Here is a 12,896-nt window from a genome sequence, read left to right on the forward strand (position 1 = left end):
GAACGAGAGGTGCTTGGTTCAAAACTTCCATCGAGTGAAAATTTTATTTTCTTTATTTTTGAATAGTTATTATCTGTCCGTTCGTTCATTGACGTCTTTGTTCACTGTAATAAGTTTAGTGTCTGTGTTTCCTCTACAGGAAAACACATCTGATATATTCTATACGACACTGGTGACGGCATGTGCGTCACATGACAGGAATATGTTGTCAACCCACCTAACTTGTACACTTGGTGAAGGGGTAAAAAGATTCTTCTACCTTGCTCGATTTAGGTTTTCTTGTGGATGTGATAATTACTCCCAAAAAAGTGATGAAAACATAAGAGTTTGTCACATAAACCGAAAATAAAAAATTAAACTTTTCACTCGGTGGAAGATATGAACCAAGGACCTTTCGTTCCGCAGCTGCTCACGTTACCACGACACCAAAGCACTCCTGTGTTCTTAGTGTCCCTACGTTGCCTATCTTCCCATGAACTACTCAGTTTGTATATTTTGCTTATTTTTTCACAGTTACATACAACTTCTTCCTGTTTTCTCAATTGATCTGTTTTCAGTTTTTCAAGGCCTATCCACTGTGCCAACTTATAACTAAATCTGAGAGGGGTGCGATGAGGAGGTTCCCTTGTGAGCACTACGGGACTTAACTTCTGAGGTCATCAGTCCCATAGAACTACTTAACCCTAACCAACCTAAGGACATCACACACATCCATGCCCGAGGCAGGTTTCGAACCTATGACCGTAGCGGTCATGCGGTTCCAGACTGTAGCGCCTTGAACCGCTCAGCCACCCCGGCCAGTCAAGAATGATTATGGAAATGAATTTACTACCTCGCATGGCCCATGTTCTAATCACATGGGTGATATGCAGAGGGATTTTTCTGACTCATTAGCATCCAAATTAGAAATCACCATTATGAAAAGCAGACAGTTTCTGTCATAGTCCGCGGAAAAGTATGAACTGCCAATAAATAGTTTCAGAAATGTGTTTCTGCTATCTTGATCGGAGCACTATAAGACACAATTTCTTGTATCCCATATAATATCCCATATAACAGGGAGAAGCTGCTTTATGGGCAAAAGAAATTTCCACCATGCGTGATAACTGTAAGGAGCAACTTAGAAAACAGGTTTATAATCCTGAATTCTCGAACCCGAAGAAATGAAGCTTGAGGAAATACTTCGAGTGCTATATTAATAAAACGAGATATTGTGATGAGCCCATATACCTGCATGAAGTTCTGAGAATGGTAAAACCAAAACTTCCAATTCCTTTGAGAGAAAAACTTATATATGTAACGGACCACAACCTGGATTTATTCTTTTGACCATTCCATGGACATTATCCGGGAAGACATTAAAAAGTTTGCAGGCTGACAAAAAATGAGTCCTTACTTTTGGGGTATGAACACTGACAACCATGGTCGAAACGGGAGTGGTACCGCAATGGAAATAATGACCACAACAACAACGGTAATTACATTCGAAATAATAACAACAATAATTGTTAATGAAATGAACACAGCAGTGGAAATATTCCTTTCGATCAAGGGCAAAATAATAACTAGAGTTATGATTACCAGAACACCAATGGCAGTGATATAAATTAGTAATCATGTGAATCAACCTAACAACTGACAGAATGTTAACCGTAAGAGGAAGTATAATGTCAACATTAATGTAAACTAAAATCACGAACAGAACAGAGGACCACCACAAAAATCAGTGGTACAGCAAGCAAGCAGCGAATGTAAATCCAAATTCTTGACTATTACCCATGGTGCCGATTCCACTGCCAGGAGCAGCACCAAGTAATGACAGAAACGTACCTACATAATGTAAATGAGAAGCCCGTGAAAGCTGCTGCGACACCCTTGTCACAGCAAGAGCATTGTTGATGGAACAAGCAAACACCGAAATGAAGCATTGGCATCTTTTCAGCCTTCCGTTACTGGCAGGTGGATGAGGGGAAGACACAATTATTGAAAACGTTTTTGGGATTTTCTATTATAATAACAGAGAGATATTCACAAGGAGATAAGCGATGAACTAAAGCCCTGCAAACCTGGACTACAATCAGTGTAATGAGCCAGTCGTTTCTTAGATCAATCAGTCAGAATAGAGAAATTCCAACCTTGCCGGTTCAGAACTGTAATGTTACATGAATCCTAGGGGTGCAGTCACAGACTGTCAAATTTCAGGCTAGTGTGGAAGCATTAGCAGGAAAGGAAGATCTCAAGTGCACATTCCTTATAGTGCCTAAGCTGTCTATTGTCTGTATGTGGGGATGGTATGTCCTGTATGAGAGAATGGTAATAATTAACTTCTGCACAGGAGTCACGAAAGCTTGTAGAGACTGGGCACAGACCTGTATTAAACGTCAATGTAGCAATGACAGCAGACATATGAACATGCCAGTAAGCATCTTTTCGGATACAATAGCTCGATTTGTACATGTTCATATTGATGTGGCCAGTCCCCTGACCTCCATCTAATGGCCAACATTATTTATTAACAATGACAGACTGCTGCACCTGTTGGGTGGAAGCCACACCAGTAGACAATATCTCGGCAGAGACCTTAGCTTCCACCTTTGTTTCTATAGGGTGACACGCTTTGTCTGCATTCTCATGTCACAATGCCAGTTTGAGGCAAACCTTTTCACACAGCTGACTAAATTCTGTGGCACTGTGCTTCACAGAATGATGAGGTATCACCCCATAAGCAATGGGATTCTTTTTTATAGAAAATAGACAGGTAGCTGATCAATTATACAACATTGAAGAGACTTGGCTCTCTCAGGAAACCCTTGCTTCAAAGACTGAGACATTCATAGGCACGAATCTAGCAAACGACCAGTTGACAATTGCAACATGCAGCAACGATAGTGATGACCATTAATTGCCATTTTTTGTAATCAGTAAACCTAAGAAGCCAAGAGCATTCATAAACTTGTCAGGACTTCTTGTTTATTACGAAGTTAAAACAAGTACTTGGATAAAAGGTTATTTGTTTAAAGAATGGTTTTTAATGAATTTGTTCCAACCGTTAAAAGATACTTGAACTCAAAACACCTATTGCCCCATTCAGTTTTATTGCTAAACAACATTACAAGCCACCACCACCGTGTCTGGACTTCAACAAGGTTTGTTATGCTTCTACATTTCTGCCCTGCTATATGACTTCAGTAACCAAACCAACTGGCCAGGTTGTTACTGATTGGTTAAAACAACAAAATTTGCTAGCGAAAATAATCTTGGATCGTGATTTTTATTTTATTTTTAAGCAATTGAAAGCTTCAGCATAACGGATGCAATTTACACAGTTGTTCAAGCTCAAGAGGAAATTGAAAAACCACCCTACAAATATCATTGCAGAAATGTGACATAGTACAGACAAAGAGCAAGAGCATCCAGAATCTAATGAGTCAGATGCTGTGGCTTTAATCACTGATGTGGAAACTCCTTGTAATGATACTTTGCAAGCTGATGCAGAGGAATAGCTAACAGAGGGTGGTGTTGCTGCTGTTACCAACGAAGAACATGTAGATGATAATCTCATTGACCTTCTGTTGCAACATGAGCAAGAGGATACAGATAATGATGAAAAGAAAGAGGGGTGCAGCAAAGGGCCCATTCGAGACTGCCATCAAATATTTTGAATAACAGTCAACTGCTACAGCTATGGACACATTGTGGGCAAAGACGTGCCAAGTCAAGTTTTAGAAACTGAAACAAAAAAGAACATGTTACACTTCTTTAAATAGATTTTCAGTGTTTACAATTTTCTGTTATCCTTTCTCTTTATTAGAAATGTAATTTTTTACTTAATTTTGATATATTTCATCATTTTCAGCTATGTAAATGCCTTGTTTCATTCTCTTCTTACTATCCAACCTTTTTAGCATTCCAACCACTGCACAGTCTAAAAAGTGGCGAATAATCAAGGCTCTACTATACCGGAAACTTTTACTTACCATGTATCAGCATTATTGAGAAGCCTAGATCTGTGATATAAAAGATCACAACAGCATCATTAGGAAATATCAAATCATTTCATTTTGTTATGATGAACATGTTTCTTCTTCTATTTTCTGATCAAAATCACATGAATATTATGCTTAAACAATAAAATTGTTTTGCTAATAACAATATTTTCACTTTTTCACAGTATTCCTTCCTTTAATTTTTCAGAGTAGATATCTTTTGCTTAGATATTTCAGATACATACTGTTCTTCTTTTGTAGTCCTTTATCTTGGACAGATTCAGTTAAATTTTTAGACATTTATATGAGGAGATAAAAAAGTTATGGTTTTTATTTATAAACACATTTTTTAGTTACTATAATATTTATATATTTTAATTTTAGTTTTTGGTTCTACAAGCCATACAACTTCAAAAAAGTAAACTTTTGAGAAGTTACAAAAAATTTTCAAATACAAATATTCACTACAATATTAGTACAATTTTTGTCAACTTTGAGGTCATCGACCCCAGTGTTTCAAGCATGTCACTCCACAAAATTTTGTCAAGTAAGGGTTAAGGTAGTGTCTCTTAGGTCCTTTACTTTGTTAATAAGTGCTTTGCCTATCAACACATTCATGATGTTTTTATATTGTGATAACGTCTACAAAAATTGTTGGATGAATTGATTAGTTGAGGGCTTAAATACTGAAAAATGATAATTTTGGTTTCATCTAGCTAATTGACACTTATGACAAGATGAAGATGTTAGATTAATCTGAAAGTTTCAAAGGCGATTTCCTACTGTAAATTGATATTTGCACTTACCTGCAATGATTTGATGAACAAGAGTTACACAAATAAAAAATTAAATCTGTGAACAGAAGTGGCAGGAACTTTGTACATAGAAATAACAATACCTTTAAGTTTTTGGTTTTCAGATTTAAGGGCTTCAAGTTCATCTTGTAAGGCCTTTGTTGCGTCATCACCACTTTCATATGTCTTTAATTTGTCTTCCAGAATTTTGTTCTTTTCTATATAATCTTTTAGTTCATTTTCAAGTTTCTCTTTTTCTGACAGAAGTTGCTTAATTTGTTCTGTCAGAGATTCTATTTCCTTACTAAGGTCTGGTTTCTCACCAGCTTCTTTTGATGCACTTTCCAATTTCTTCATCTGTTCTGCTTTTTCTTCAACTTCCTGCACAACAGACAATACTTGATAGAACATCATATCTTCAAGCAAAAGACAGAAGAATGCAAACAGTTGTCTGCCTTCTCGAAATATTCACCAGGAAGACTATAGGCATTATACATTTTACTTGGAGCACAGAGGCAGGTGCTGACATAAGTAGTATTTCATAAGAAATCCTTTATCACAACAAGCATCTGGAGATAATTCTGTTCAAAATCACCTTCAAACTCTGTTCGCCTATTTAGCCTTAAAGGACAAAAGAGTGGTTGCTAGTGATTTTAAGATATATTTTTTCGAATATCTCTTCATGTAAAAATTTATTTTGATTGGTAGTATTATCACAGAGCTAAATTTCTACTCTAAACTTACCAGGTAGGGTAGCTAATTGCCCTAAAATGGTCATTGATAGCACCTTGACAAAAAATTAAAATGGGCTCTCAGACCATGACATTTTGTTCATTATTTGAAATTTTAATACTAATCCAGGTATAAAATCCACTAAAAATTCAGTATGGTGGTCAGAAAGCCAAAAATAGATTATTTGTGGAAGTTCATCACAGACATGAGGAGAAGTGGTGTATACAATGCTCATGACATGAATGCAAAATACAAAAACGTTTTTTAATAAGATCCTTACCTTCTTTGAAAGCAGTCGCCCCCCCCCCCCCCTCTCACTCTCCAAAAGAACCACAGATTAAAACAAATTTTTAAAAAACGTTAAATACCCAAGCAGCAAAAACATCTTGTAAGACAAAATACAGAGGGTATCTCTCACTCAGAAAGAACTGTGATGTTGATGCTATAGCTCAACAAAAGCATTGTGCCTGATATTGATAACAGTAATACCAATGTCAAAGCATATGTATTAGAAGTAAAATATGTCAAAGCAGACAACAAAATAAAGATGAAAAGGGATGTAGGAAGAGGGAGATTGGTTGAACCAGAGATAAATAGGTGCAGAGAGCATTAAATGTAAATGATACTTTGGCAACAGATGTATCACTGTTACAAAACTCTATAACAAGCAAGTCATAACTGTTACTCAAATAATGATTGCTGCGAGGTTCATCAGATGCAGCCTTTGCTTATCTCTTGTCACCCATTACAAATAATTTCAACAACAGTTTGTATCTTGAGGGCCTCAGTGTGATATGTGTCTTGCAGCGACATTATAAACAGAAATTTGCATTTCTCTGCTTATAACTTTGGTAATGTGAGGATGACCCTCACTACAACTATTGAAGTAATGGAAACTATAAAACCCTTATGAACATGAGTGGTTACTATAAAATAGCTAAAGAAATTCATTAAAGGCTGTTGTTTAAGTGTGTTCTCAGTCTGTGAAGTTTAATTTTCATTTCTCCTCTCTTTCCAGGCACTTTACTTTTCTTGCATATGTGTGAAACCAGTCATTTACCACTAGAACACTTCCTGGTTAGCTGAAGTATGCTGATGTAAATCCTCTATAGAAGAAAGGGGATAGAGAAACACCATCAAACTTCAATGTTATTTCACTTTTCCAGAATCCTCAAAAAATTTATAGATGATACACAGGCAACTTCTTAACTATCTGACTTCGTAAAACATGTTTTCAAAGTCACAGTTTGTATTTCTAAAGCCTCCTGATACCAAGAAGGCGGTTTACACATATAGCAAGAAGGTACAGTATTACTGAGCTACTGCCATATTCTCCAAACTTTCAAATGCTTTTAACTCTGTAAGTGAGCATATCACTTTCAGTAAATTACAATATTGTAAAGTAATAAGAAACAATAGAAAATGGCTTTATTCATGTCTCCTGACGTTACACAAAGGTGTCTGTAGGAAAGAATCCTGTTATTAAACTATCAGTCATTATCCAACTCAGAGCTAATGAATAAGTTTCTGTTTTAGAATCCTTATTTTTTTCTTGGATATGTTAATGGCCTGCTATCAGTTAACATTAGCAGATACCAAGTTTGTTTTATTTACAAATGATTCAAAAATTTCAGTAAATGCTAAATGAAGTATAGTTGTAGAAATATTGGTTAATATAAGTTTTGTGAACATTAATAATGTTTCATAGCTAGTTCTTTGTCACTAAACTTTGAAAGGACACACTGAGCTGCTGAAGCAATCTGAATATTGTCAGACACAGGTGATATAAAAATAAAAACTCTGGCATTAATTGTTTACTTTTTTTCCATAGTGTCATTTGGTATCATATTTTGTGGCAACACATCAGACTGAGCTAGAGTCTTCCCAGTCCAAAACTGTGAAAATGAATTATTTGTGGTCTGAACTCAAAACCCACCTACAGAATGTAGTGTGACAAGATATTGGAAGTTTTATGTTGCTATACATGCCATCCAAGCACTTACAGGTGAAAGTCTTGGTGATAATATAATGTACGTTATTGCAATGAAATATGCATTGAAATAACTTTGTTTGTTAGTTGCAGTAATATGTGAAACATACTTACTTACAGATGTCATTTAATTTCTGTTTCAAGTTGAGTACACAAGCAGCACATTATGATGTCAGTATTTTCAGTGGAGCAGCTACAGATGATCAGCCAGCCACCACCACATTTACGAAACAGTCAGCAGTTGCAACAAGACCTTGTCATTCAATGTTGCCAATGGTGCCATTGCATTAATCAAAATTGAACTGTTATACTCAGAATAACTAAATGTCTGTCACATATCACTTAGTATGTCATGTTGAAACTGGTTACAGCTTTCTCAGCTATAGTCGGAAATACATGAACTTATTTCTTACATGTGATATTTCTCTTTGCACATCTGAAGTAAATAAATGATGTTACATGGGGTATATTTACATGTAAATGATATTACATCACATTAGAAGATGTAAATTATTTTCTTCAAATGAGTGACATGGGGCAATACAGAGCTAAACATATAAAATCAATTTTATGATGAGTGATCATTTTATTGAAAGGAATAATTATATGAACAAGCCTATGAAATGCTCAAACTAAATGTCTGAAAAATTTCAGAAGTGTTCTTGAAGAGAAAAATGGAATCATTCAAACCATTTACATAACAGATTAAAGGGAGTCTTTTTACAGTTCCAATGATTTAACAATAGTTAATTCACTACATTATTTATTATGTAGAGAAGATGTAGATGAGGATGTTCCAGACTAAATAATGGAGACTGTAAATAGTGTGACTCTATACTTTATTACTAAGTGGACACACATCATGGAGTATGTGTAAACCTCAGAAGCTTGCAATGGACCAGCTCAAAGACTGTCCTGTGGCAGAGATGGAAGAGGAGGGGAGAGGGGAGACTGCTGCAGAGACATCGTCTTCAGCAGGTGAATGTGATCAGCCGTATCATGGCTGGCTGCTACACAGTGGCACACTTGAACTGTTTCTCACTGTGTTGAGTGAGATAAGAGTGAATAATCAGTGCTAGTAAAAAAAATATGGTTTTGTGTGAAGTGAGGTTGTAGCCAGTAAGGTCATCTGAAACAGGTGGCAGGGTTGACAAGTGGTGAAGGCTGAAGTAAGGGAGGCAATAGGTCACAGCAGTGCATGTCACTTGCTCCAGGGGCAAATGCTGGAGCTGAGCAAGATTTTTAGCAGCCATGACCATGAGAACATGAGAACCTCATCTGCAGAAAATGTGGGAGTGACGGAATTTTGATCAACATCCTATGAGTGTCTGTATCCTCAGGAGAATTTACCTGGGTGTGTGCCATTATGGACGCATTGCCACATTGCTCATCTTGGTGTCCCTCCCTGACAAGAAGATCATAGATTAGTCTGCGTGAGTTCTCTTCAGGTCAGAACTGGTGGAAGTCCACTCCCTCTATAATTTTGTAGTCATTCAGGTCAACATGCGGAACGCATCTATGAGGTTAACACTACTTCCAAGCATGTTAGTGGCAATGAACAGGGTCCAACTCACTTTAAGTCTGTTAGCTGTAATAACAGTCAGTTTGTTATGCAGTGTGCAGATGTGCAGTGTATTGCGTAACTTTGTGGATGATCTGCACCAGTCCTATATCTGTAGGCAGTTGGGATGACTCTGTGAAGTCAGCCAGGTGATGATTGGTTCTCCATAAAGGAGGTCCACCAGAGATGCATGGAGATCTTTATAAGCTGAACCTAAACCTAAAACAACTCACAGCAGTGTGAAGATATTCATTGGTGGAGTAGAAGGAGTTGACTAACAGGAAGTTCTTTAATTCACTCTGAAACTGATCTTTATCACTTATAAGACCTTTGGTATGCTCTGGTAACTTATTGATTATGTGAGTAGCCAAGCACCAGTTTATTACTTTGTAGATGCTAAGCTGTTGTATGGAATCCTGAACATCACTAAAGTGACTGTTTGGTAAAAATTGCTGACTCAAATTGACTACCCTGATTTGTCATTATTGTGGCAGGGCAGCCAAATCAGGAAATCCATAGACTGACATACACTTTCGTAGTAGTTTCAGCAGTGAAGTCTGGAATTGGTATAGCCTTGATCCAGATTGTTAGTCTGTTGATCGTTGAAAGAATACATTGATAACCAGTTGAAATGGGGAGAAGTATGATGAGGTCTAAGTGAATGTGCTGAAAATGGTCCGTACAAACAGAGTAACAGCCACACTGTGGTCATGCATGTCATCCTATTTTAGCGAATTGGCAACCATAAAATGATAATGGTCAAAATTTACAGTCTTCCTGGCATTTAGCTGTATGAAGGAGTGTGTGACAAGCTTCATTGTAAGTTAGATCCCAGGTTGTGAGAGCCCAAGTAAGTTACAAAAAATTGCTAACCTCATGGTTAGTGAGACTAGTAGATGAAGGCAGTTTTGTGAGATAATGCGTAGTACTTGTATTGAAGAGTGGTGTTCAATGTACAATGCTATTGTGTTTTCATGGAGGAGTTTGTGTAATTGTGTGTTCTCAATTAGCACTGTTGCAAGACTACCAAAATCAGTATCTACTGAGAGAACATTGATCTGTGAAAGGAAATCCGCCATTACACTGTCCATTCTGTGAAGCTGTCAGACATCTGTTGTAAATTGCACGATGTGCCAGTATGGCAGCTGTGTTAGGTCGGTGTCTACGATAAAAATTTCTTGTGCCAAGAAATTGACTTAATTCACAAAAGGTCTGTGGCTGTGGTAGGTGACCAATGAGTTTGGCACATTATGGTGTAAGCCACAAACCATCATGACCAAGCAAATGGATGGGGTAGGTAAGCTCAGATTGTCTCAGCTGACACTTATAATCATTGATGGCAATGCCAAGTCTTTGTAAAACATCAAAAACTAGTTTGAGATGCTCATCATATTCATTTTGGGAAGCAGAAGAGGCTAAAATATCATTCAAGAAAGTGTTTCAGAAGGGAAATTTGAAAAGAACACTGTCTACAATCATACCCCAAGTCTGTGCTGCATTTTAACTTAATGTAGCATATAAAGGAACTCATAAAGTCTGAAAAGGATGATGACAGCTGTCTTTGGAACTTCTTCTGGGTTCATAAGGATCTAAAAATGTGCTATCTTACAATATGACACACTGATACCCTGCCAAATAATGTACAAAGTCTTGAATATTCACAACAGGATAACTATCTGGTTTCATGTGGGAGTTAAGAACATGATAGTCACCACACAGTCTATAGGTGTTGTCTCTCGTTGGTGTAAGCCAGGCAGGGGAGGCCCAAGGACTAACAGAATGTCTAATAAGACCAGCTGGCAATTGACTCCTCTACAACCAATTTGGCTTGATGAAGTTTATATGGAGCTAACCTACATGCCCTGAGATGGACTGGCAAACCTGGAGCAGTATTTGTTTTATGGCTTCTTCCATTACTAAAAGCATACTGTCTGAACTGCTTGCATGAACCTGGTGGGGAAAACATACACAACAATTCCATGGGCTCCAAAACAATTATGCATTTTACTGACCCGCGCTGTTAAGGCTACTGCAGATTGCTCTGATGGTGTGTGAGTATCTGCTGCTGGATGTCCTGTATCTGCTGATTCATTTGTGATGAGATAGCCATAATGCTGAGGGTACTCCCAAGTAAGTATGTGCAGTGATGAGCTTGCCCCTCAATGTATGAATCTTTTCACATATAGTGTGATTCTTCACACAGGCAAAGCACTTCTTTCCAGTTGCTGAAGTATTGCTGAGTAATTCGATGCAGTTCCAGCAGTGATGACAAACAGTCTTGTTGTATATTCTGACAATGTTTGTATGTGTCAATGGAATTGACAGTCTGCAAGCTGGGTCCATAGTCATTGGATTCATGAGGGAAGGTGTAGTACCAATGATTCCAGTCTCAAGATGTCTGCTGCTATGACGTAGAAGAATTCCACGAGCCAAATTGGCAGAGGGATAAAAATGTGGTAAAAAGTCAGCCTCCAATAGTGGATCATTGATGTAAGTGATGAAAATTTGCCAGGAGAATGCGTCTTCTAAGCCAAAATCCAAGGTTCAAGGTGTTGTTTCATACACTGCAGCATGTGAAACGTTTGCTGCATGAACATCAAATGCAGATAAAGTTTTTCCTGTTAGTGGTTGTTCATGTGGGATGATGCTTATGTCTTATCCAGTGCCATTGAGAAAATGTAGGTTGCGAGAGAGATACAGGATATGAAGTCTGCTGCAATATGATGGTGTGCAATGAGATTGTTTCACATCTCAAGATACTTGGTGATCTGAAGTGCTGCAATGATGCAGAGCACCTATGGTGGATCTTTCATTCTGTTTGTGTGCTTGCAGGGTTCAGGATTGTGGGGTTCATATATCACTGCTGTTGCTTGAATGGCGACAATGGAGGAGATCTCTTGTGACAGCCATAGTATAGAAGGAAACTCAATAACGTATAAGTCACTACTGTGTTGTATTTGCTTGTCTCCAGTTCTAAGGTTGTGAGAAGGCTCCAGGTTAAATAATGGAGATCACAACTACTGTGAATTTACACTTCATTACTAGGCACAGAACATACAAACACAACAAAAACTCACAGCAGACCAGCTCAAAGCTTATCCAGTGTTGGAGACATAGCATTGGCCAAAAAGTTTCATCATGCTGTATCACATGACAACTGCTAGGTCTCCACAATTATTTCAAACCAAGAAAAATATTGTTTCCTATATTCTGGAAGAAGTTATTGTTCTGAGTACATTAAAAACAAGAAAATGAAATCTTCGGTCAACTGAGCATAGCATATCACCAGTATGTTAATAAACATCACAATGTTAAGTTAATGTAACATACCTTTTCAGTATTAATGATTTTTTGTGGAAAACCACTTCATTCTGTACTGTGTACTCATTAATTATGGTGGTGTCTGCTATAATGTGTACTAACTGGAAAGCATATATTTTTATTGCTTGATTCACCTTCTACTGATCCAGATTAGTAGAACACTCCCAAATCAGTAGAGTACTTACAATATGAAAATCGGTGTTTGTCAACTTACAGTGAGTGTATGTTAATGTTTTTTCTCCATCAAATGGACAGGAGGTAGATACTGTGCAATGAATGTATTGTTTACTGGCGCTCACAAATGAAAGTGAATTGGCAGCAGCACAATACCTATTCTTCAGTTAAAAGTGCAAAAGTTATGTTGCAGCAAACATTAATAAATGTTTTTAGGTCATACAAAATAATATGCTATTATATATTATGTTGAAACTACACTCATTTGATTCTACATCTACATTTACATACATACTCTCCAAGCCACTGTATGGTACTTTGCAGAGGGTACCTCATAC

General features: G+C 37.3%; 1 protein-coding gene across 1 annotated transcript in view; it reads right to left on the minus strand.

The window, feature by feature from the left end:
- Window positions 1–3,715: 3,715 nt before the first annotated feature.
- The window catches only part of LOC124594905 (probable DNA double-strand break repair Rad50 ATPase), a 189,625-nt gene continuing 180,444 nt past the window's right edge, over window positions 3,716–12,896 (minus strand). Inside the window, exons 11-12 of the mRNA XM_047133383.1 lie at window positions 4,885–5,161; window positions 3,716–3,729 (exon numbers count right to left, since the gene is read on the minus strand). Of these exons, the coding sequence (XP_046989339.1) occupies window positions 3,716–3,729; window positions 4,885–5,161 (291 nt within the window). The remainder of the gene's footprint in view (window positions 3,730–4,884; window positions 5,162–12,896) is intronic.

Source organism: Schistocerca americana, chromosome 1 (assembly GCF_021461395.2).
Source record: "Schistocerca americana isolate TAMUIC-IGC-003095 chromosome 1, iqSchAmer2.1, whole genome shotgun sequence".
Classification (NCBI taxonomy): Eukaryota; Metazoa; Arthropoda; class Insecta; order Orthoptera; family Acrididae; genus Schistocerca; species Schistocerca americana.